The 22,004-nt window shown below is 38.9% G+C and overlaps 1 protein-coding gene across 1 annotated transcript in view; it reads left to right on the forward strand.

Annotated features, from left to right (window-relative positions):
- The window catches only part of ME1 (malic enzyme 1), a 182,782-nt gene that overhangs the window by 141,798 nt on the left and 18,980 nt on the right, over positions 1 to 22,004 (forward strand). The window contains exons 8-9 of the mRNA XM_042803644.1: positions 8,543 to 8,640; positions 10,398 to 10,511. Of these exons, the coding sequence (XP_042659578.1) occupies positions 8,543 to 8,640; positions 10,398 to 10,511 (212 nt within the window). The remainder of the gene's footprint in view (positions 1 to 8,542; positions 8,641 to 10,397; positions 10,512 to 22,004) is intronic.

Genomic DNA, 22,004 nt, shown 5'->3' on the forward strand with positions numbered 1-22,004 from the left:
ACTTTAAGTATCTTTTTCTGTAGGATGTCATCTTCCCCTATAATGTGGCAGTGGAATAACAACACCCCAAACATAGATCCAGTGATCTTTTCTCCCTCTTTCTATTCCAGCTTTATAAACCCTAATGATTTTTCACCTCTCAACTTTAATGAGGATAGATGGTGCTAGCTTCTTTAGCAATCATTAGATTTTCAGTTTCTAAATTGCAGGATTTTTTCCCAGCTACTTGAAAGAGTGACCTTCTCTGTATGCAAGTTGTATTTTCTACCCCTAGAGCAGTAAAGGTGACAAGCAGTGTCAGGCCAATAAAAATAAACAAGCACAACATTGCATCTGATTTGCCATCATCTTCTGAAGATAGTGCTTACATGATAATTTAAACATAGTCCCTCCTGGTCCAAATATTTGTCAAGCCAAAGCTTTCAGGATAGAAAGAAATTTTTTATGTGTTTCATTGGAGGGCTTAAGGCTTTTTTCACTGCCATAGGATATCCAGACAAAGGATTCCTATATATCTTAGTGATGCAATGAGGTCCTTTAAGTACCTCAAATCTAAAAAAACTGCAACCCTAACTCCTGCCAGACACTATAACTGTTAAAGAAAATACATCACGCTGAATACCCATTTGCAACTAGTAACTTGGACAAATACTGTTGCATTATGTTAGCTTGCATCTGTTTGCAGGGTGTCAGCATGTGCTTAAATGACACCATTGCAGAACATTTGGGAAAAAATGTCTGCCAAAACACTGATGTTAAAACCACTAAAGACTGGCCATTGAGGGTAACCTATAGATATATTAAAGTATTTTTGGAAACAGTTTTGTCTCCATCTCTGCTACAGCATAGTCACATCCTTTACTTTGGAAAAAGTTTTGTAACTTTTCTATGTCCCCTCTTTGTCCTCAAGGAATTAGGAACAAGGGTGAACAGGATTCTGACCAAATCTGTATTGGAATAATAAAAATGCTCTTATTTTATCATTCTGTAAAGCATCTTGATTTTTGGAGAGGTGGTGAATTTTTTCCCTCTGTGATTATGATAATTTCTTCATAATTATATTTTTAAAATATTTTTTTACAAACACAATGCAATAATGTTGCTTTAGAGAGAAAATAATCACTTTTTTCCTTTCATTCCTTTTTGCTTTTACTCTGATCACAAAAGAGCTTACTGTTTTTCTTTTTTTCCCCTCTGAAACATATAGAATATATTTTTGGAGATTAAAATCAGTGAAAGCCTTGGATTCAAAACAAATACTTTTATCTGGTTCTCTCTAACTATTAGAGAGCATTTTCCAAATTGGGGTTTTTTTGATCATAATTTCCTATATGGGAGAAATATTAACATTGTAATGTCAAGTTTACCATATTTTAGAAATACCTGAATTAGATCGGGTTGCCAGCTTTGCTCATTTCCAATATATTTAGGAAGGAGGAGTCATAAGGACAGGGTAGAATTTTCTTTTAAGATATGAGATGTGTGGATTTTTTTTTCCTGTCCAACCCCTGCCTGGGAATGGACCAATGCCAGAAGAAGAATTGGGGCTTGCGTTGCCAAACAAAGCTGTTTATCAGGGTGGAAGCTGTTCTCTGCTCAATCACCCCTGGAAGGAGGCAGAGTAGGGATTCACAGTTTAGGAGGTTGAAAATCCCTCTGAAGAAACTAACCTGTTCCCTTCCCTGCTGCAGGGATGTTGAACAAATCTCTTAAGACTGGCTAAAGAAGAAGTCCTAGGTACACGTCCAGGATTGCAGTGTCTCAAATCCTGCTCATGGGTGGGACTGGCTCGGGCCATACCTGCCTGCCCCTTGTCAAATGCAGCTGGAGCAGAGCAGGGTTCCGTAGCACTCCCTTTCCACACCTATCTTGGTTTTGGTGTGTCTGTTGAAAGAATTTTTGCTAATAGAGCAGAGTCAGTGGCTTAAGGCAAGTTTGCACATCTTGGGAGCCGTGCATTTGTTTTACAGGCGTTTCTCAGCACTTATCACACGGTAGATGGTTATAGTCATTGCTGATGTGGATAGATTTGAAATAGTGGCATAAATTTCTCTGGCCTTGCTACCTCTATGCACGTCAGTTATTTCAATTATTTCAATCATTTTGATTTTTTTCCTCACCGCTGTACTTTAAAATTGTCCCAATGGCTAATTACAAACTTCTGAAAGTATAAGCCAATCTACACAAAATAAGTATTTCTCTATGCAGTATAATACTGCTTTTATTCTAGTGTGATAGCTATATGTCACTGTGCCCACAGTTGCAATGCTTTCCCGCATTATGGACACAGAGCCTTTATTTTATGCCAACAAAAATATTTACATGGAGAGATTGCACTGGATGAGAATTAACTTCAGTATCCATCTTGACTTTAGATGTCATTACTTTTTAACAGCTGTGCTTCTTAGTTGCATCAAAATTTTATGAAAAGAAACAGACCTAAAATAAAAATGTAGAGCATATATAATTTAAGATTATTATTCAATCTTATATGTATGGTTTGATTTAAAATATATTCTATATGTTCAGCAGATTGCCATTTGAATAATTAGGAAAATTGTAGCTAGAAGTTATGTTATGACCAATTTAACATTAAGTCAGTGCAGCTCTCAGAAATCAGAATTTCTCTGTCACAAGCACTGTCCTTTTTAAGATTTGATTCTTTTTAATGTTAACATCAGAAATTATACATTTGGTACCTGGAAATTCCAGCTCTTGAAATCAAATTGTGAAGAAGGTTTGGGGTTTATTGTTTTGGTTGTGATGAGCATGGGGCTTCCAATTCATTCTCTGACCAAGAATTTGAAAAATGCAAAGAAGTTGAATGACATGTAATAGCTCACATGTTGATATCGTATATCTCAAATTCTGATATTAGGTGCAAACTGTAGAAAATCTCTTTCATAATATGAAGTGACCTTTGCTTCCAGGTGAAACAGACATTGCGATTTTTAAGAAAAATAATAAAAAGAATCCTATTAAGATATATACTGTAGGGTTATGTGAAGTATATTTTTCTTTCACTATATTCAGGATAACACCTCTCTGTTACTCAGTGGTAAATTTACATTGAAATCAGTATGCTTTCAAGTAATTTCCCCCCTGTAGCCTTTCTATACTTTTCCATGTGTATATATAAGTATGTGTACATACAAGTACGTGTATGTACAAGTATTCTTCTGTTTCGTTTTTTTGCTCATTATGGGTTAAGAAAAGAAACCCATTCTCACCATGCTCCTGGGCAGCCGGCTCCCAGGGGCCCTGCTTGAGCCGGGGGAGTTGCTCCAGATAACCTCCCAGCCTCAGCCACCCTGTGCTGCTGGGACCCTGTATCCCTTTTCAAACACGCCAAAAGGTTGCTCTTGTAAAAATGCTCCATTCCTCCTTCATTAGAGCCTTTCCCCCTCTTTGCACTGCCTGCCTGCTGCAGCTTAATAGCAGGGCAGTGAGCGTAGAAAGCTTTGAAAAGCCAGTTCATGGCAAGGAGAAGGAGCTGCCATGTCTTAAAAGAGGGTCCTTCTGAACTACCCACAGCCGTAGCATTTGCCTCACTAGCAACTGAGATTACACCTTTTAGATAGGATCTTTATTCTTACCTTTTTTCACAATAAGCGTAGGAGAGGGATTATTTTTTTCCTGGCACTCTCTTTAGTGTTATTTGGAAGACTGGCCTTGTTAACATGTGATTTCTATTATGCTGTGTATTGAGAAATATGAATTTTACTTTTACCACTTCCTAATCCTTTAGCTCAGAATGAATAGCTCAGATTTTAGGATGTGCTGCAGAAATTCCTCCCCTCTTCTTGTTTGCTAGTTTTTTAAGATGAGGTAGGGAAGGTGACATAAAGGACCTACTAATACTTGACTACAAGTTTTATTTTTTGAAATTTCAAATAAAAAACAAATGCTTCAGTGCCATAAGCCATTTCTTGCTAATTTAAATTAAACTGCATCCAATAAAAATGAAGTTCATATTCCTCATGTTTTGGGGATTTCCCCCCCTCCTCTTTTTCATTAATTGTTTTATCTGCTGAAAGAAGACTCTGTGCTCCAAAGCATTTATAATATGCCAACTCCAAAAGGCTGTGGTCTGTAGGATTTTCTTTGACATATTCATGCTCAGTTATACAGATTTCAGTAACAAGTAAGGCTAAAGAATCTCAGACAGAAAACAGAGACCTGATAAAGAGTAGTGTATTTTGAAACTTCACTTCTACCATATTTTTACAAGATATGACTCACCTTTCTAGAAAACTATAATGAAGTGTTTGCTGTCACAGCAGCTGGCACTGCTTTAGAAAAACATCCCTTGTTAAACTTGCTGTGGTTATTCTTCTAGAAATTCCGGAAAAAATAGAATAGGTTTTCAAAATCATACCCATGAACAATGTCTATCTTATTCTGCACACAAGGGATTTAACCTGTGCTCTGTGGGAGAGGGAGGCAAAGCCATTTCTCTCCTTCCTGTAGCGATGACAGTTGGGAAAGCATCAAAATTCTGTTTCTGCTTCGTAATGTCCGCAAGAAGTGGTTAGGCCTTGGCAGATGGATGTGAAATACATTTTGATTCTTTTCAAAAACTCAAGTCAGTATTCAGGGTGAAATTTAAGGTCATGCCGTTAGTCAGAGCAGTTCCGGTTAAACAGATCTCCCATTCACTCTGACGGTGCCCCCCTTTCAATAGGAAGGAATAAGGGAAGCTGCTGACGAGGAGTGATGACAGCCACTGCCAGCAGCAGTGATAGGGGGTTCAGTAATCTAATAAACTGGGTTATAATGCTTTTTAGAGTCAAATGGCTATATAAAACCAATGTGGAGTACTTTTAAAATACCACTTTTAGAGCAGTTTGTCTGTGTAAATCATGATTTTGGGGAAATTAAATATTTAAGCATTTATGTATTGCTATTATAACCTTTGTTCTGATCACCCTCATAATGAACATACAGGTAATGATAACTCACATCTCGTGTAAATAATCAATGCAAACTGTTACTGATATTCAATGTATTATTTTGTTCGTGTTTCATATCTCTTTTCTTTTTCCTTAAAAGTATCCCAACTGGTAATGCTTAATTGTAGTCCATTTTTCTGGCTAACAAACTTAGCAACAGTACGTCAACCATGAAGATAAGCAGGATCACAGTATTTCCATTGATTATAAATTTATGGTGTTTCATTTTGTGTCTGTCACCAGAAAGTGTCTTGAAGAGCGGTTTTACTGGCTCTCTGAGAAGTCCTCTGGTGAGGGCAGGGTGCTGCAGTGGCCACAGCTTCTGTCTTCAAGGGCTGGAAACAGGACCTCACAGTGCTATTGCTCAGCTTTCCTTTTCAGGAGACCAGATCAATGGTTTTAGGAATAAACCATGTTATGTAGGCTTCCTCCTCCTCCCCCGCAAGCACAGCTGTGTAATATAAAATATAAGAAAGAATTTGGCATCCAACAAGAGGATGGGATGTTTTTATTACCGGTTATGAGGATTGTTTGGTAGAGTACCAAGGGAAACTGAGAGTGCGGTCTGACTTCTCTCTTTTGCCATTTTTGGTCTTTGCCAATTTGGCACTCACCAGAGGAAGACTTAATTTCATCTGGGAAAGCAACGAGCTAGCTCTTGGATACTGTAGGGTGGAAGTGTCTCAGCCTGACAGTTGGTGGAAGTGTCTCAGCCCGATGGTGGTTCCCAAAGGCATGCCCCAGAGGAACCATTTTTTAGATTTTTTAATTTAGAAATGAGGGAGAAGAGAGAAAATGATCTCAGCTGTCAGAACAAGTCATAAAAATGACTGAATAACTAAAAATGGCAAATTTGTATGGTCTAAACATTAAGTGGGCTTGAGAACAAGGTGTCCTGTGTTTCTGATGTTTGAAGGGAAAAGACATAATCGAAAGCACATAACAAGCCTTTTAGTTCTAAAGACACATGGTTTCGAACTGTTCAGGTGGATTTACTTCAAAAAATTAATTTCTAAGGGACTTTTTAACTTTAAAATAGGTTCCTAAATTTTAGTAAGGTTTACTAGTTTGTTTTTTTTTTTTTTTAAAAAGTAACCATTCATGAAACTCAGATGATCCTACCTGTAGAGCACAGATTCAAACCTAGCCTTCAACACCTAAATGATGTCTTTTAAGAAGAGGTTTACCGAGTACTAGGCTTCTTACTACTACTGTTATTTTAGTTCCTTGGCTACGTGTATTTGAAACTTAACAGTCTGTGTGCCTGCAATATGAATACCTGTTTTGAGCAGCTCCTTGAGTTTGAGAGATTACTGCTCTCTCAGCTTTAGACTTTGCCTTGCTTATGAGAAAGTAGACTTGTGAATAGGAAAAGTACATCCTTCAGTGGAGCTGAATGTTGAGAGCGAATGTCCAAGGTGCAGATTCTGGGCCCAGTGCATTTGGAGGTCTGGTCATACCTATTTCACACTTTTTCTGAAAGAAAAATCAGTAGCAATGTGAATTCTCCTCTCAAAAGCAACCAGGTGGCTTGTAGACAGTTGCAGTTGGGGCTGTGATGATCAGGAACAGAATGGTAGGATCTAGGAAATCTCCTTGCAAGTTCTTGCAGGCTTCTCAGAATCATTTGTGGCCTCATCTTTGATTTCCTTGGGTCAGTCAATGGCAGCCACTGCCTGGAGAAGGAAGAATTTGGTTCTCATTCCCAGAACTGATCAAGGGGCACATCTCAGGGCCCATGTTTGCCATGTTCAGCTCTCTCTGAATCAGATAGGCATCATAAATCTTCAAAGACTGTTGAAAGCCATTTTTCCACTTTCAATACCCACTCGTTAGTGCTTGATACAGCTTTTTCAGTCCTGAAATCAGTGCTGTCTGCTATCAATTCTTTGGAATCTCCTCGAAAAAGACACATTGAGAACAGTTTTTCTGCTGGCATCATCTACCTCATTACCATGTCCCCATCCACAGGATATCTTCATGGGTTCTGTGAACTTGTTGAAAACTGATGCACTTTCTCATTTTTTTTACTGCTCTTTAATGGATCCGAGTTCCTTGCAGGAATAAGGAGTTTGACTGTCTTTTTTGATCCACCTTGTGCCTGGTCTTTAGTTAGGATGATCATTTGTGAAAAATACAGGCTTGTTATCTGAAGTCAGTAACCCATGAAAGAAGGCCTTCCCCCTCCAGTAGGCTTTGCTGGGGAGAAGGAGCAACTAACTGTTTTTTGGATCAGAAAAGCCTGATATCAGGTTCTGGTGACTAAATACAGCTTTCTTCAGCATAACAGAAGCTGGCAGCTAGACTTGGCAGTGTTAACAATTCAGCTGCAGTGTTGTGTAGAGATTTGGGTGCTGCAATTCAAGAAAGATAAGGAAAAAATAGATGAAGTCCAGAAGAGAGAAATTAGTGCTAAGTGTTTTAGAAAACATAACTTTCTGAAAGAATGGAAGAATTGGGATTGTTCTGTGCAAGGAAAGCAGGTTGGGACATCATTAGTCTTCAAATACAATCCATGTCTTGTTGCAAAGAGAAAAGAACACGTTTTTCAGTGGTAGATAAGACAAGAGGCCAAAATAAAAGAATTAAAAACATGTAGATTTGAAATTTTCAACAAAAAATGTACTGAAGCAGTGAAATAGCTTGCTGAGGAGATCATAGGAGTATCTGAAAGATGTTAGGAACAAGTTAGACAAAGATCTGTCAGAAATCACAGAGGTATGGTAGATCCTGCCATTGTGAACAGGTGTGAGTTAAATGCCTGCTTGAGATCCCTTTATTGCCCTACTTTTTATTAATAGGTGTTTCTCATGATGAGGACCAAAATCTTTATATTCAGTGACAGACAGGTGTCTTATTCTTTGTGGTTCTGATTTGGAGAAGAAAGGCCTCCACAGGCTAAATCATAAAACTAAATGTTGGCTTTTTCCCCTGTGTGGCATAACTCAAAGGTAGATTTAAAAGGTACTTCCAGTGTTTTAGGTGCTAGTAAGCTGGAACCCCTTTCACACTGGAGTCCTCGGGGCTTTCAGACACAGTAAGACAGTTGGCATCTTAAATAAGCTGGTCTTACTCCTCCAGCTAGCTTAACTTCTCTGTAAATGTTCACAGTTTGCTCTTCTACTCTGACAACCTCACCATGAGAAATAAAGTTTTGGTTTAGTCTTGTATTTTACTTTATTTGAAGTACATCTATTTGAAGAATGAGACCAGTATCTTAATTTTCAGTATCTGGAATCCTTGAAAATACTTCTGTATGGGCTCTCACACCTTTTCAGTCTGAAATTCATAACCAGAATATTTTGTAATAGTTTGAATGCCCCAGCCATTATGCCCATCCAGTAGAAACAATCAATCAATCAATCAATCAATCAATCAATCACATTTTATTTAATGTTACTCTGAAGATATTCCCACTTACATTTAACTTTCATAAAAATAAAGTAGAGCAAACTGAAGTTCCACTGAACTTTTTGTTAGTACCCTAAGTACTTGTATCTTTTAGCTGAAAGATGCTGTGGAATTATTTAAAAAGTAATACTTTGTAATTATTTCCAGAATAACTAAATATATAAATTTCTTCTTTTCAGGAACTGCATCTGTGGCTGTTGCAGGTCTTCTTGCAGCTCTGCGTATCACCAAGAACAGGTTATCAGATCACACAGTGTTGTTCCAGGGAGCTGGAGAGGTATGTATTTTATACATTAGGAAAAATTGTACTATGAAGATTTTTCTTAATATTTAATCAAGTTATATGTATCCAGTTAACAAGAATATTGATTGGGTAGAATGATCATTAACATCTGCTGGAAGTTGGTTCTTAATTCAAATGTAAAAAAAAATCTCTTATCAGCTGGTCAAGCCTCGTATTTTTCATAACACATTTTGTGGAGATCTGTTCTTTTTTTAAAACTTCAGGTTCCAGCTTCAGCTGTAAATTATTGAACTGCTCTCAATATAAACAAACAAAACTTTTTGGAAAGATGAGGGAATATATCAGGCCACCAAAGAGAAATTAAATAAAATGTATTTACCAGTGTTTTTTAGTAATAAACAATGCCCCTTTGATTTTTCCTGTCATTAAATATAGTTTTTCAGTATCCTGCATGTCAAGAACATCCATTTCTGAAGATTTTTATGCACATTATTTTTTTATACTGATTTTTCAGTATAAATTTCCAAGCCACTGACATGTACTTTTCTACAGTGTCACTAGCTGTCATCTCTTGTATGAAGTCTACAACCCCATTCAGGTTTCTGAAAAACATTATTCATGGTCACCAAACCCTTCTATAGGTGCAGTATACTAATCCAGCTTTGTGCAGTCCGGATATCTTCAATTCAATATTTGGTACTACTGAGATCAGGTCTGTAGTTTTCAGAATGACTGGCGTCCATGTCTGGCATGTCAACCCCTTTGTACATCAAGACTGTCCATCTCTCTGAAGTTCCTTCCCCTGGTTTTGCTCCATGTTCATCAGACAGATGAATCCATTGTTTAATGTTTATTTTTTTTGTTAGTATTGTCAGTGTGCCTGTTGCTGCAAAGAGGTAATGGTAGATACTATTCCTGCTGTGGGAGCTCATTCCTAATAAAACTACTTATTTCTTAACTAAAAAAGGGGAATCTCACTTGATTCTCAGTGACTCTGAATAATAAAGAACAAGAAACAGAATCAACCCCATAAATAAGTATATGAGTTGGTAATCAGACATCATGAGAAGCCTGTTGGCTCATTTTGTTGCCTCTTTTTCAATCTGTACCTGTATGACATTTAATCTGTTGGATGAAATATTCTAAAATCCAGTAAGAATGATACATGTTTCAGCAAAATATTGATAACTGAATTTTTCTCAACCCTGCTTTCACTGGGAACACAGCCAAGTCTAGAGTTACAAAACACATGAATACTAGGTAAAATGAGACTCACCTTCTTGATGGACATTTTAAAAAAAGATAAGAGCAAGAAGCCTTTTAGGACTGCATTTTACTTTCTGGCATGCAGAGCATGGTTCCCTTTGGCTTAAATTACAAAAAAAAAAAAAAAAAAAATCCAATGATTGAAATAAAATTTCAAAGGAGAAAAAATATTTTATGTATTCTGAGATGATTATGTGGAATAAATGTTAGCTTTAGCATTTTTCGTTAGAGCATAAACATCTATTATGCTCTCCACTCTGTAAGCGCCATCATAAGATTTATGTATAATGTGTTATTTATCTATATGATTTAAGATTTATTTATACAATTTTTCTACATTATTGTTTTTAATTATCAAATGGTAGCAACAGGTCATTAATGTTTACTTTATGAAAAAAATGATTCCATTTTATTGTTAAATAAAATCATGAAACTTATCTAAAATAGTGAGCAAAGGAAACAAGTGAGTAGGTGATTTCTTTCATCTCTAGTTTCACACACTACTTTTCTTCTCTTTTCTTCAGGCTGCACTGGGGATAGCAAACCTCATTGTTATGGCTATGGAAAAAGAAGGGGTATCTAAAGATGCAGCTATCAAAAGGATATGGATGGTTGACTCAAAGGGATTAATAGTAAAGGTAATACAATTTTCTCATTCCTTTAAATATCATGATAGGTATTTGCAGTCTGTAGATGAAGGCAAGAGCATATTATTTGTGAAAGCAACTACAAGAATTTGTCTCTCTTGACATAGCAAGCTGTTTTTCTTTTCTAAAGTGTATTAAAAGAATGACAGATTCCCATGTTACTTCAGGGGCAGGATGTGATGATGCTTGGAGTTCCTGCTCTATTTCTATTAGGGATGAGCACATAATGAAGAGAATTTTTCAGCAGTTCACTGAAAAATGTGTAAGGAAAGAAATGTTCAACTCGTGGTTGTAATATTTCCCATGTTAATGTGACTATTATTTGTTAGTACAATCTCACACAAAGACATATAGATACATTGTTAGGAAAGCATTAGAAGATTTTTGAAGAGGAACAAAACTATGTTTGAAGAGAGTATTTTCCTGGTATTGCAAGCCTGTCATCCTTCTGCAAGAACTGAGATATATTGCATCAAATAGCTTCTATGCACAGTGATATAGTTCATGTTGCAGATGTTGTGGTCTGCAGTGCTATCAACACTGGTCAGAATTTGAAGCTGCTGAGAGACTTCATCAGTCACCCTTACCTCATTCCTTCCATGTGCCAAAATAAAGAAACATATTAATTCCATGTGCCAGAATAAAGAAACTGGTATGTTTTAAAATGTGGTTCTGTATTTACTAGTTTGTGAGCTACTTAAAAGAAATGGATGAAAGGCCAGTTGGCTTTTCTTTTTCACCTTACCTCTCAGTCATCAGTGTTTATGGTCATCTTTGCTGGTACTGCACTCTTCTGCAGTGTTCTTCAGCTGTCTAATATTTAAGATATTTTGTAGTTCACATACCTTTGCATCAGGAGCATTCATTCTTCAGACAGTATCTGTGTTGGTTTATTGAAAAGCATCACAAAACCTTTCACTCATACTTTTAAAGGGAGAATAGTAGAATCGTGGATGTTGAGATGGGAGGGTATTACTAAGGTCATCTTGGACATCCCTTGCCATAAAGCATAAAAGTAACGTGATCAGGTACAGAAGAAAGACGGTATTTTCTTCTATCTAAGACACAGATTTTTTTCTGGTGTTTGTTTGTTTTAATGAGAGTTTTTAATCCTCTTGGTTTTCATCTAATAATCTTAAAGTGCTTTTATGTCCAAACACAGATGACTGAAGACCTGTGTATCTTCTGTGACTCTTGAAACCTAGCAGTTGCCTAAGAAGAATGGTGTGTTGTACGATTTCCTCCACCATAGAGTCTGTGATTATCAAAATATACAATTTAGCTAAAATCACCTCCTGACAGTGTTAAGAAGACAAACTGGCAGGGGCAGAAGCATAGGAACTTCACAGACCTAAAGCAGTAAAACGAACGGGTCTTGGCTGCGTGTCCATCCAGCCAAGGTGGTTAACCAGCCTTTCTTCTCTCCTGATGATTTCTTCTTCCTGCTTCTTTTACGCCTCTCGTTGGTAATTTGCTAGTCAGTCAAGAAGCTGGGTTGTTGCTCTTGGTACGCAGCGACTCATTCTTTTCACAGTTTCTAAATTTTTAGTGACTCAGTGACTGTATACTTTCCTCACCACCTTCTAGCTTCAGTGCTCTCAAACAGTGCCAAAACCAATCAGTGTCTCACACAGCCTCAAAGTTCCTTTCCTCTGCTTATTCTTCTTGGTGGGGCTTTAATTTGGGTTTTGTCCAAAAAGCCGTCCACTGAACTTCATGTCCTGCCCAGAGTATATTTGTGAACTGTTTGTGATAGCCAGATATAACAGCTGTCTGAGGTAGATCAGGGCTGAATTTCTGGCCAGATGTTGATGCAAGCAGTGGGAATTGCTGGTGCATGTATCAGGTCATTGCTGGTGATACTAGAAGACCTGGGAGCACAAGTCTTCCCACCTGGCCATCCTGGGGGGCTTCAGAATGGGTGAGTGCTTACTGCTATGTTGTGTTTGAGTGCAGAGCCTGCTGGACCTAGAAGCTGGAGATACTTCAGTGCAAGGCCTGAGCTGGGCATAAGGAAATCCATCCTTGGTCTAGGGCTCTGCAAGTCCTTGCTTGGATTTCTTCTGGAGATAGATGTTCCCTCTAAAAAGCAAAAAAAATGAAAAATCTGCCCCAAAAGAAAGAAACTTCAACATAAGCCTCTTGAAGCACGTGATTTCATAGAATCATAGAATGGTTTGGATTGGAAGAGACCTTCAAGATTGTCTAGTTCCAACCCCCTGCCATGGGCAGGCACACTTTCCACTAGGTCAGGTTGCTCAACGTCCCATCCTACCTGGCCTTGAACACTTCCAAGGAGGGGGCAGCCACAGCTTCTCTGGGCACCCTGGGCCAGTGTCTCATCTCCCTCACAGGAAATAATTTCTTCCTTATGTCTAATCTAGATATACCCTCTTTCAGTGTAAAACTGTTACCCCTCGTCCTATTGCTACAATCTCCGATAAAGAGTCCCTCCCCATCTTTCCTGTGGACCCCATTTAAGTACTGGAAGGCCACTGTAAGGTCTCCCTGGCACCTTCTCTTCTCCAGACTGAACAACACCAATTCTTGGCCTCTCCCCATACGAGAGATGCTCCAGCCCCCTAATCATCCTTGTGACCCTTCTCTGGATCTGCTTGACCAGGTCCATGTCCTTATGTTGGGCGACCCAGAGCTGGACACAGTACTCCAGGTTGGGGTGTCATGAGAGTGGAGCAGAGGGAGAGAGTCCCCTCCCTCAACCTGCTGGCCACAATTCTCTTGATGCATCCCAGAATATGGTTGGCTTTCTGGGCTGTGAGCACACATTGCTGGCTCATAGTCAGTTTTCTGTCCACTAATACCCCCCCAGGCTCTTCTCTGCGGGGCTGCTCTCAATCCACTCACTGCCCAGACTGGATTTGTGCTTGGGATTGCCCCGACCCATGGGCAGGACCTTGCACTTGGCCTTGTTGAACTTCATGACATTTGCACAGGCCCACCTCTCAAGCCTGTCCAGGTCCCTCTGGATGACATCCCTTCCCTCCAGCCTGTCGACCGCACCACACAGCTTGGTGTCGTCAGCAAACTTGCGGAGGATGCCCTCAGTCCCACTGTCCATGTTGCTGACAAAGATGTTAAACAGCACTGGTCCCAACACCATCGACCTCTGAGGAACGCCACTTGTCACTGCTCTCTACTGTGATATTGAGCCACTGACCATAACACTTTGAGTGCCAACCATCCAGCCAATTCCTTATCCATTGAGCAGTCCATCTGTCAGATCCGTGTCTCCAATTTAGAGACAAGGATGTCACGTGGGACAGTGTGGAATGCTTTGCACAAGTCCAGGTAGATGATGTCAGTTGCTCTTACCTTATCCACCAGCATGGTAACCCTGTCATAGAATGCTACCAGATTCATCAGGCAGGATTTTCCCTTTAGTGAAGCCATGTTGGCTGTCACCAATTACCTCCTTATTTTCCATATATCCGAGCATAGTTTCCAGGAGGATCCGCTCCATGATCTTACCGGGCACAGAGGTGAGAGGTGAGACTGACTGGGCTGGTGTTCCCCAGGTTTTCCTTTTTCCTTTTATAGAAATGGAGGTTATGTTTCCCCTTTTCCAGTCAGTGGGAACTTCACCAAACTGCCTCAACTTCTTAAATATGGTGGATAGTGGCTTAGCCACTTCATCTGCCAGTTCCCTCAGGATCTGCAGATGAATCTCATCAGGTCGCATGGATTTGTGCACCTTCAGGTTCTTTACATGGTCTTGAACCTGATCTTCTCCAATGATGGGCAGTTCTTCACTCTCCTAGCCCCTGCCTCTGCCTTCTGTGACTTTGGTGGTGTGGCTGGAGCACTTGCTAGTGAATACTGAGGCAAAAAAAGTCATTGAGTACCTCAGCCTTCTCCATATCGTGGGTAACCAGGTCTCCCATTTCCTTCTGGAGAGGGCCCACATTTTCCCTAGTCTTCCTTTTATCACCAATGTACCTACAGAAGCTTTTCTTGTTGCCCTTGATGTCACTGGCCAGATTTAATTCTATCAGGGCTTTAGCTTTCCTAACCCGATCCTGGCTGCTTGGACAATTTCTCTGTATTCCTTCCAGGCTACCTGTCCTTGCTTCCACCCTCTGTAGGCTTTCTTTTGTGTCTGAGCTTGTCCAGGAGCTCCTTGTTCATCCATGCAGGCCTCCTGGCGTTCTTACCTGACTTCCTCTTTGTCAAGATGCATTTAACTACTGGGAAGTCATATATACAGCAAGATAATAATTAACTATTCGTGGTTCCTTTTTCTGGCCCAGGAGAGAATGCTGTACTTTCGGTCCACTTAGGAAATTATTTTGGCTTTGGCTGGTTGCAGAAAAGTACTGCAAGAATTGAAGGACTTTCCAAACTTTTAGAAATGAGATAAGAGAAGTAAAATGAGGAAGATTTGTGAGAAAACTGTACAATCGGAAGGACTCTATTGTTAGAAACCTTTTCATTATTGAATAGATAAGATTTGGCAAGCCACAGCATAGATCACCATAGATCAACTTTTGCATACTAAACTGACTTTTATTTCTTACTACTAAGGAGGTGTATCAATGGAAACCTGTTCAACAAGAGTCCCTTAAAATTTGCCTAACCAAAAGTGGCTTGATCACAAGTTTTACTGAAGCAGGTAGACCTTTTCAGTCCTAGAAATATTATGATCTGTTGCTTTAGCAGTTTGAGAAATAACAGAATCTCTGAAGACTCAGCGATTACTTTGTCCAACTAACCTGAATTTTACATCATTTTTATTCTATGATGTCCTTTGATCATTAATTTTGCAATGCACTGTTATAGAGTTAAACATTGTTTGTCTTTTCATCTACTTTCTGTAATATTTCAACCAGTGCAAACCAAAGAAAAATAACCTTGGAACTTTTGTTGACCTGACTGCAAACAGTTTCCACCTTTTTCTTCTTCCCCCACCCCCTAAAGCTGCCACGAAGTCACTTATCAGGCTTTTGTAGCTGAGTTTTCCTTTGTGGCTTTTTAAATTTTAGTTCAAGTGCAGCTGTGTTTTCACTTTTCTTTTAATATCTCCCCTCTCCCCCCCCGGGAACCATCTTTTTTCATTAAACCAGGTTTGATGACCAACTTTTCTGCTATGTTGTGGTGAAAGAGCTGGTGATGAAGGATATGTTTGTTATACTGTCTATAGTTGTGTTCTCTACTTTATTCTAAAGACCTTATAATGTTGTTCATATTGGTTTAGTGTGGTTGAGTTGTTTTTTGTTTTTGTTTTGTTTTGTTTTTTTTTTTTTAATTTCCTCATCATGCTTTCACCTTTTGAAACTATTTTTTCTCCAGAGGTGGATGAAGAAAGTTTGAGATCGTATCATTGGAATTTTGCCACTTGAACTGTATGACTTTTTGAAACATATATCACTCCTCTTGAAATACCTGTCTTAGGTATCCCACTGCATTCAGATGGAAGTTTTAAGGTTTTAAAAGACACTTTTAAAGTTGCTTTTGCACTCTTGTGTACTTGGAGATTATGCATTATCAGTTGAGACTCATCTTTAATTCTGAATTTCTGAATTCAGCCACATTCTGTCTGATTGATAAATAGATATTTACCTATATGAACACATTAACGGGTAATGTCTTTCACATTCCTTTTCATTCCCATATTCACAGTGTTCCCATTTTTTTTTTCTGTTAATCACACAAATACACATAAATATATGATGTGTGATGAACACATTCTGTGTCTACTTTATAGCTGTCATAGTGCCATGCTTAGCTATATTAGTGGCCAAATCTGCATCCATAAACTTCAAAAACTGTACATTCTTTTGTGTCAAGTAGCTGAGAAGAGGCAGAAAGTGATAAACAGTATTGGGATGTTCATAAGGTTTACCATAGAATCATAGAATGGTTTGGTTTGGAGGAGACCTTCAAGATCATCTAGTTCCAAGGAGGGGGCAGCCACAGCTTCTCTGGGCCACCAGTGCATCACCACCCCCATAGTGAAGCAATTGTCTGAGCATTTTAGTAATGTGTTGCAAATACTTCTTTTCTCTTTCTTCTTTTTTTTTTTTTTTTTTCTTTAAGGAAATACCAAGAACAGGGGTAGGGTGATAGACATGGTGGTTCTTGAAACTGCCTAGGAATATGAGGCAAATAATAAGGCATTTCTAATATTGAAAGGTACTCAATTGAACCCCACTGCACTCTGCTAAGGATGGATGCTCCCCTGCTGAGGATGGACAGGCTGATGAGAGTGTTCCTGGGCTGCCAAACATGCTTCTCTTGTGGTGAACTTTATCTGTAATTTGCAAGACAGCATTACATTTTTGTATGCCACATAATCTCTAGTGCACAAATGAAGTTCCCTCATATAGGGATGAATGTCATCCTTAATTTTAAAGGGTATGTCAACATGGAGCAATGTTGCTTTTGATAGTTTTGTACTCTATGCTTTCTTGTTCAGCACAGTAACATTTCTGTCTAATTGAGTGATTTGTATTTTAAATGTCCCTTAGATGTGTGATCTTATCCCCTGTAGGACTTCAGATCAACTGAGCGAAGCCCAAACTGAATGACAAGCACAAAAACATCAATTGAGGTCTGATAATTGAAGGCCTCAAAATATTGATCTTTCTAAGAGGAGGACAGAAACAGACCCTAAAGTTTGCCAGTTTCTTTGGTCCTAATTAATTAGAATAGAGATACCCAGGTAGTCCTGTAGATAATCCTCTAAAATGTTTTCATTTTCCCTCCTCCTTCTCCCATTTGAATATCCTCGACAATCTTACTTGGAAAAGATTCTCACAACCAATTAACTGGCAATGGACATGACACTGATTAAAGTTCATGGTTTGGTCAAAGCTGGATGCATACATAGTTCAATCTTTCCTTAGAGAATGATGGAAGAGAAAGGGGAACATTTGGGACTGATACCAAAATTTCAGTGACGTATAGGTGTGGTCATTTCCATTACGGTCAGTAGAGCTCACATAACCTGTGAAAGAGCCTTTAAGGCTCACAATCAAGTATCTTAATATTGTACTGAATCCCATCCAGACTGTCTGATTGTTACTGAATTTTTGTATATTTTAGCAATAATCACTTTTTTAAAAAGTTTGGATTTCATTCTAGATACTAATTTGATAATGGTTTTAATGTTAATTTTTATACACCACTTAATCTTATGCCTGCCTCTTCTGCTAGCTTTTAATTATTTCTAGATTTCTATCAACACACAACTATTCTGACTCTTTACTTTTGTCCTTGGTGAGTTCATTTATGGCTGTCTGCAACTGTCTAGAACTCTTCGAGCCAAAGGCTTGATTTGTGTTTTAGCAAAAATATACTGCCTTGGGTATCTCCAATGCCCCACAATCACATAAAGCCGTTTCTGCCTTATTTTACTCATGTACTGTCCCAGCAAAGCAATCCTTGTTTGCTTTGTCAGTTATTCTGATGCTTGGGGAATTAATCTGTGTGGTTTCATCTTGCATTTATCTTATTCTATATGAAGTGTAAGTTTTGCAGAAAGGAAACATTAATTTGTCTTTGGACAGTTGCGGCATTACTCATACTCAGTCAGTAACATATGAAAACAAGTGAGGACAAGGCAAAAGGGTGATTGGTGGGTGGGTTCAAGGAATACCCACATTGTTTTCTCTAAAAGAGACACCACCAAACATTCGAGAGTTAACTTTGTTAGCATGTAACTGTTTCCTCTTGGACATGTAGTGATGAGATGGTGACCTAATTTGCATGTTTTATTATTTCTTTTGCTCACACTCTGTTATTGAAATGAATGATTGTTTTGTTCCATTTTGTTTCTATTGTTCTGTGGGTTCCTGACTTGCTCTGCTTCTCGGATCTTCTTGAAATAATTGTCTTTACAAATTTTGTCCTGCCTGTTAACCGCACGTGCTTACTTACATGGAAAGGGTATTTTATAAATTTTACAGGACTTAAATAAACAGCCCTCATCTTCTAACAATGTGTTTTAAAGTCAACAACAAAATTACATTTCTTACCTAAATCGTATGTTTTACTGCCAACCATTATGACATTATCTCCCAAAAATGTTGTGGTTTTTCACACAGTTGGCAACATACTGTTTATTAATTCTGCACCCAAGTTGCCTCGTCTGGTTTAAATCTGCTTTCTTCACCTTCAGGTTTTTGGTGATAGACCTGATCAGGAGGCCCAGTCACTTTATAATTAAGGCTTTGGTATGGGGGTTTGGGAGGGCTTGCGTGTCTCTGCTTTTTGGTTCCTAAATGAGGTAGCACAGGAGTGCCTGTCACCTGCAAGCCCCTGGACTTCAGTAATTCCTGACCAGTGAGTCCATATCCATACCTCCACGGGTTTTTTTGGTGCGTTTTGTGACTCCTCATAACCAATACCCTCCTGGAGTTCTGGCTAGGGAGGGTGGCCTGGCCTGTCCCCTCCTAGCACGGTCTCTGTGCCTCTCCTGTCCCTTTCCTTTCATGCTTTTGGGGACCTCCCCAGAGAGGCCCCTCAGCTCCCAGTGTTGTCTACAGTCCCTGCCTAGAGTCCTCCAGATGGTTCATCAACAACCTTTAGACCATGGATTTACTTGCGATGAAAGAGATAAGAAGCCACATAGAGATTATCTCCCAACAGGGAGATGTTTCACCACCTTCTCCCATCTTAACCACATCTTTTTTTCCCCCTTTCTTCCCTGATGCTTTAACAACTGATTTTTTGTTTGTTTCGCTCTTAACTCTGCAGTAGAGAACTCACAGGAAAAATTCAAATAAAACCAAAACATTTGCAGTTGGAAATACTCTACTTACTAATGGACTGCTTTGCTCTTTGGTCTACAGTTCTCATGTCTTTTGTGGTTCTCATGTCTTCAGTATTTAAGAACCTCAGATGAATTTATTAATTTATCTGTGTACTGATCTCTGTTCTCTTGTCTAAATAAGCCGCAGTTGACACAGTCAAATGGAGGCAAGTGTTTATACAAATAGATTTGTGCCTCCCTGGTTGTGAGACGGGATGAGTGCCAGCACTGCCTCTAATGTGGGACAGTGCAGTCATCAGGGTGCTCTGGCTTATTCTCAGCTGCCTCCCAGCTGATGGAAAGAGCAAATCTTGGAGAGCTTCCAGCCCTGCCTCTCCCGCCTCGCTGACACAAAGCTGCTCTCCTCTTCAGCCCTGGTTCATGGGGCAGCCCCGGCAGGACCAGCTCAAACAGGCCATGGCATTAGACTTCACAGTGGTGGTATTTGTAAGATTTGTCTCCTGTTTTGCAATATCCCACATAGATGTCTGCTGTGCAGTCTGGTCTTCTGTTTTTACAGCTGTTTTCTATGAATTTTCTCAGGGTTCTATTGATGGGTCATTTTTGTTTGTTATCTGAACCTCAATTTGGTTCTATAATATGATGACTTGAGTAACTTTCTGTGGAAACTGTGATGTACGTTTGCTTGAAGCCTGATCCCAGTACCTCCTTTGCTTCTTCTGCTGTTGATCAGCCACTAAAACTAAAAACTTAGGAACCCTCCCTAAAACTAAGAACTGCTTTCAGTTCAAAACCAAAATCTAAGCAGTTTTCCATAAAACTATTAACTGCTGAGTCCTGTTACTTCTTTTTGCTCCTTGAATTAAAAGGTCCTGGTGTCCAAGTGACTATGTTTTACTATTTGTAATAATAATATATAATACCAATGACTCATCCATTAGGGAGTATAGTCAGTTTAGGATTGGCAAGATCTTTCATAAATAATGTCACATAAGAGAATGCTGCTATTGTTTCTTTATCTCTGTACTTCATCTGCTGACTTAACACAGTCCACATTGTAACTCATTTGCTAATAAAGAATTTAGCTCATATTACTTTCCATCTGAGATACCACCGTGACTTCTCATATAGCAACATATCTGTTTTCAGGTTGCTTTGTTCTCTTTTGTTGAAATCCAAAATATCCCATAGGTTTCTTGGTATAAAATGATACAGTAATAGAGGCAATACTTTTCCCCTCCAAAGTAATTTCTGAAATTTTCACAGAGTCTTTGGATTTAAGGTTTATTAATATTTTTGAGTGTTTTAAATATTTTTCACCTTCAGCATTCTAGGGAAGTTGTATTGTATGGATTATTCAGGCAGCCTGACTATGCATTAAAGATGCTATGATTGTCTTCCTGGTACTTTAGTATGTAGGTTTGTTTGGTTTGGTTTGGTTTGGTTTTTGTTTTTTTTTTTTTTTTTTTTTTTTTTTTTTTTTAGTTCAAGCAGACTTATTATAATGCTCCTAGCAAATTACTTATTCTATAAAAGATAAGGAAATAATATAAGAATACATAGCATTGCAGAGAGTTATATAATGAAATGTTGGTGCTTTTTCTTATTTCTTTCTTGGAATGCTGAATACGTTTGGGAAGTTAAAGCAAGAAGGATATATAGCCTCTTTTTATAACTTCCTCCTTCTACTGAAAGAGTTTGTGATTCTTCCCCTCTGAATGGCTACACAGGTATCATGTCAGGTCTGTTAGTTCATCTGTGGATTTCAGTGTGAAAGACTTTCTTTTTGGATTTAGGGAGTGTCACTTGATGCAGGAAAGATGCTTGTTGTACATCACAGAAAACATATTACAACTTAAGACAGCTGTTGTATGGCCTAGATGAGTCTGCATACTGCTGTTTGAACAACGGTGCGATAATATCCTTTGGTAGGAACCCCTAGAAAAATTCCTTCCCAGTGTGGCAAGCATTTAAGTCCTTCAGTGAAACAGTGAGACTGTATTGATGCTTGGCGTACTGAAAGGGGCTCATTTTGAGATTGCTGATTTTTCTGAGCCCTTTTCATTGAATGAATGAATTCTTCATAATGCTAAAAGAGAAGACAGTAGACTTAGAAGACAAGTATGAATGTGACTGAAAATTATGTTTCTACTTAAAAGACTCTGAGCTTCATACACAGAACCCCACAGCTCATTCAAATTCTTTCTAAGTATGGAGTATTTTAAAATTTTCCTTTTCCTATTAGAACAAGAAGAGAAATATCAGTGAGCTGTGTGCCATGTCAGTATTTTAGGATTGTGGAGACGCAAGCAGACCAGAGCAGTTTCTGATATTTGCTGGCTTGTGTTGATCCTCTACAGCTCATTTCCTAGCAGCAGATAGAGTACAAAAGCTAGCTAAGACAGGGCTGGAAATGGAAATGTCAGAAGACAAGCTCTGCACTTGTGGAAGATCTTTTAGTCAGAGCAGCTCTGCACTGACGGATCCATCCACTTTGCACATCTCCAGTGTTGGGAGACAGAGAAGACAGAAAACCAGATAAACCCAGAACTGAGGCTTCTGCATTTTGACTCCATCCTCTTCTTTCTGCTGTCTGATAAAACCTGTGATTTCTTATTCTGGCCATAGGCATTCAGGGGCGGATATCTGGAAGCTTGTACTAAATGGGCTGGTAACCCCTTAGTTTGAGGTTAAGCATGCACAAAACTGAATTGTTTCTTCCTTCCTGCAAGTCATTGCTTGCCCTGTTGGCA

The sequence above is a fragment of the Tyto alba genome, unplaced genomic scaffold (genome assembly GCF_018691265.1).
Source record: "Tyto alba isolate M040663 unplaced genomic scaffold, T.alba_DEE_v4.0 Super-Scaffold_40, whole genome shotgun sequence".
NCBI lineage: Eukaryota > Metazoa > Chordata > Aves > Strigiformes > Tytonidae > Tyto > Tyto alba.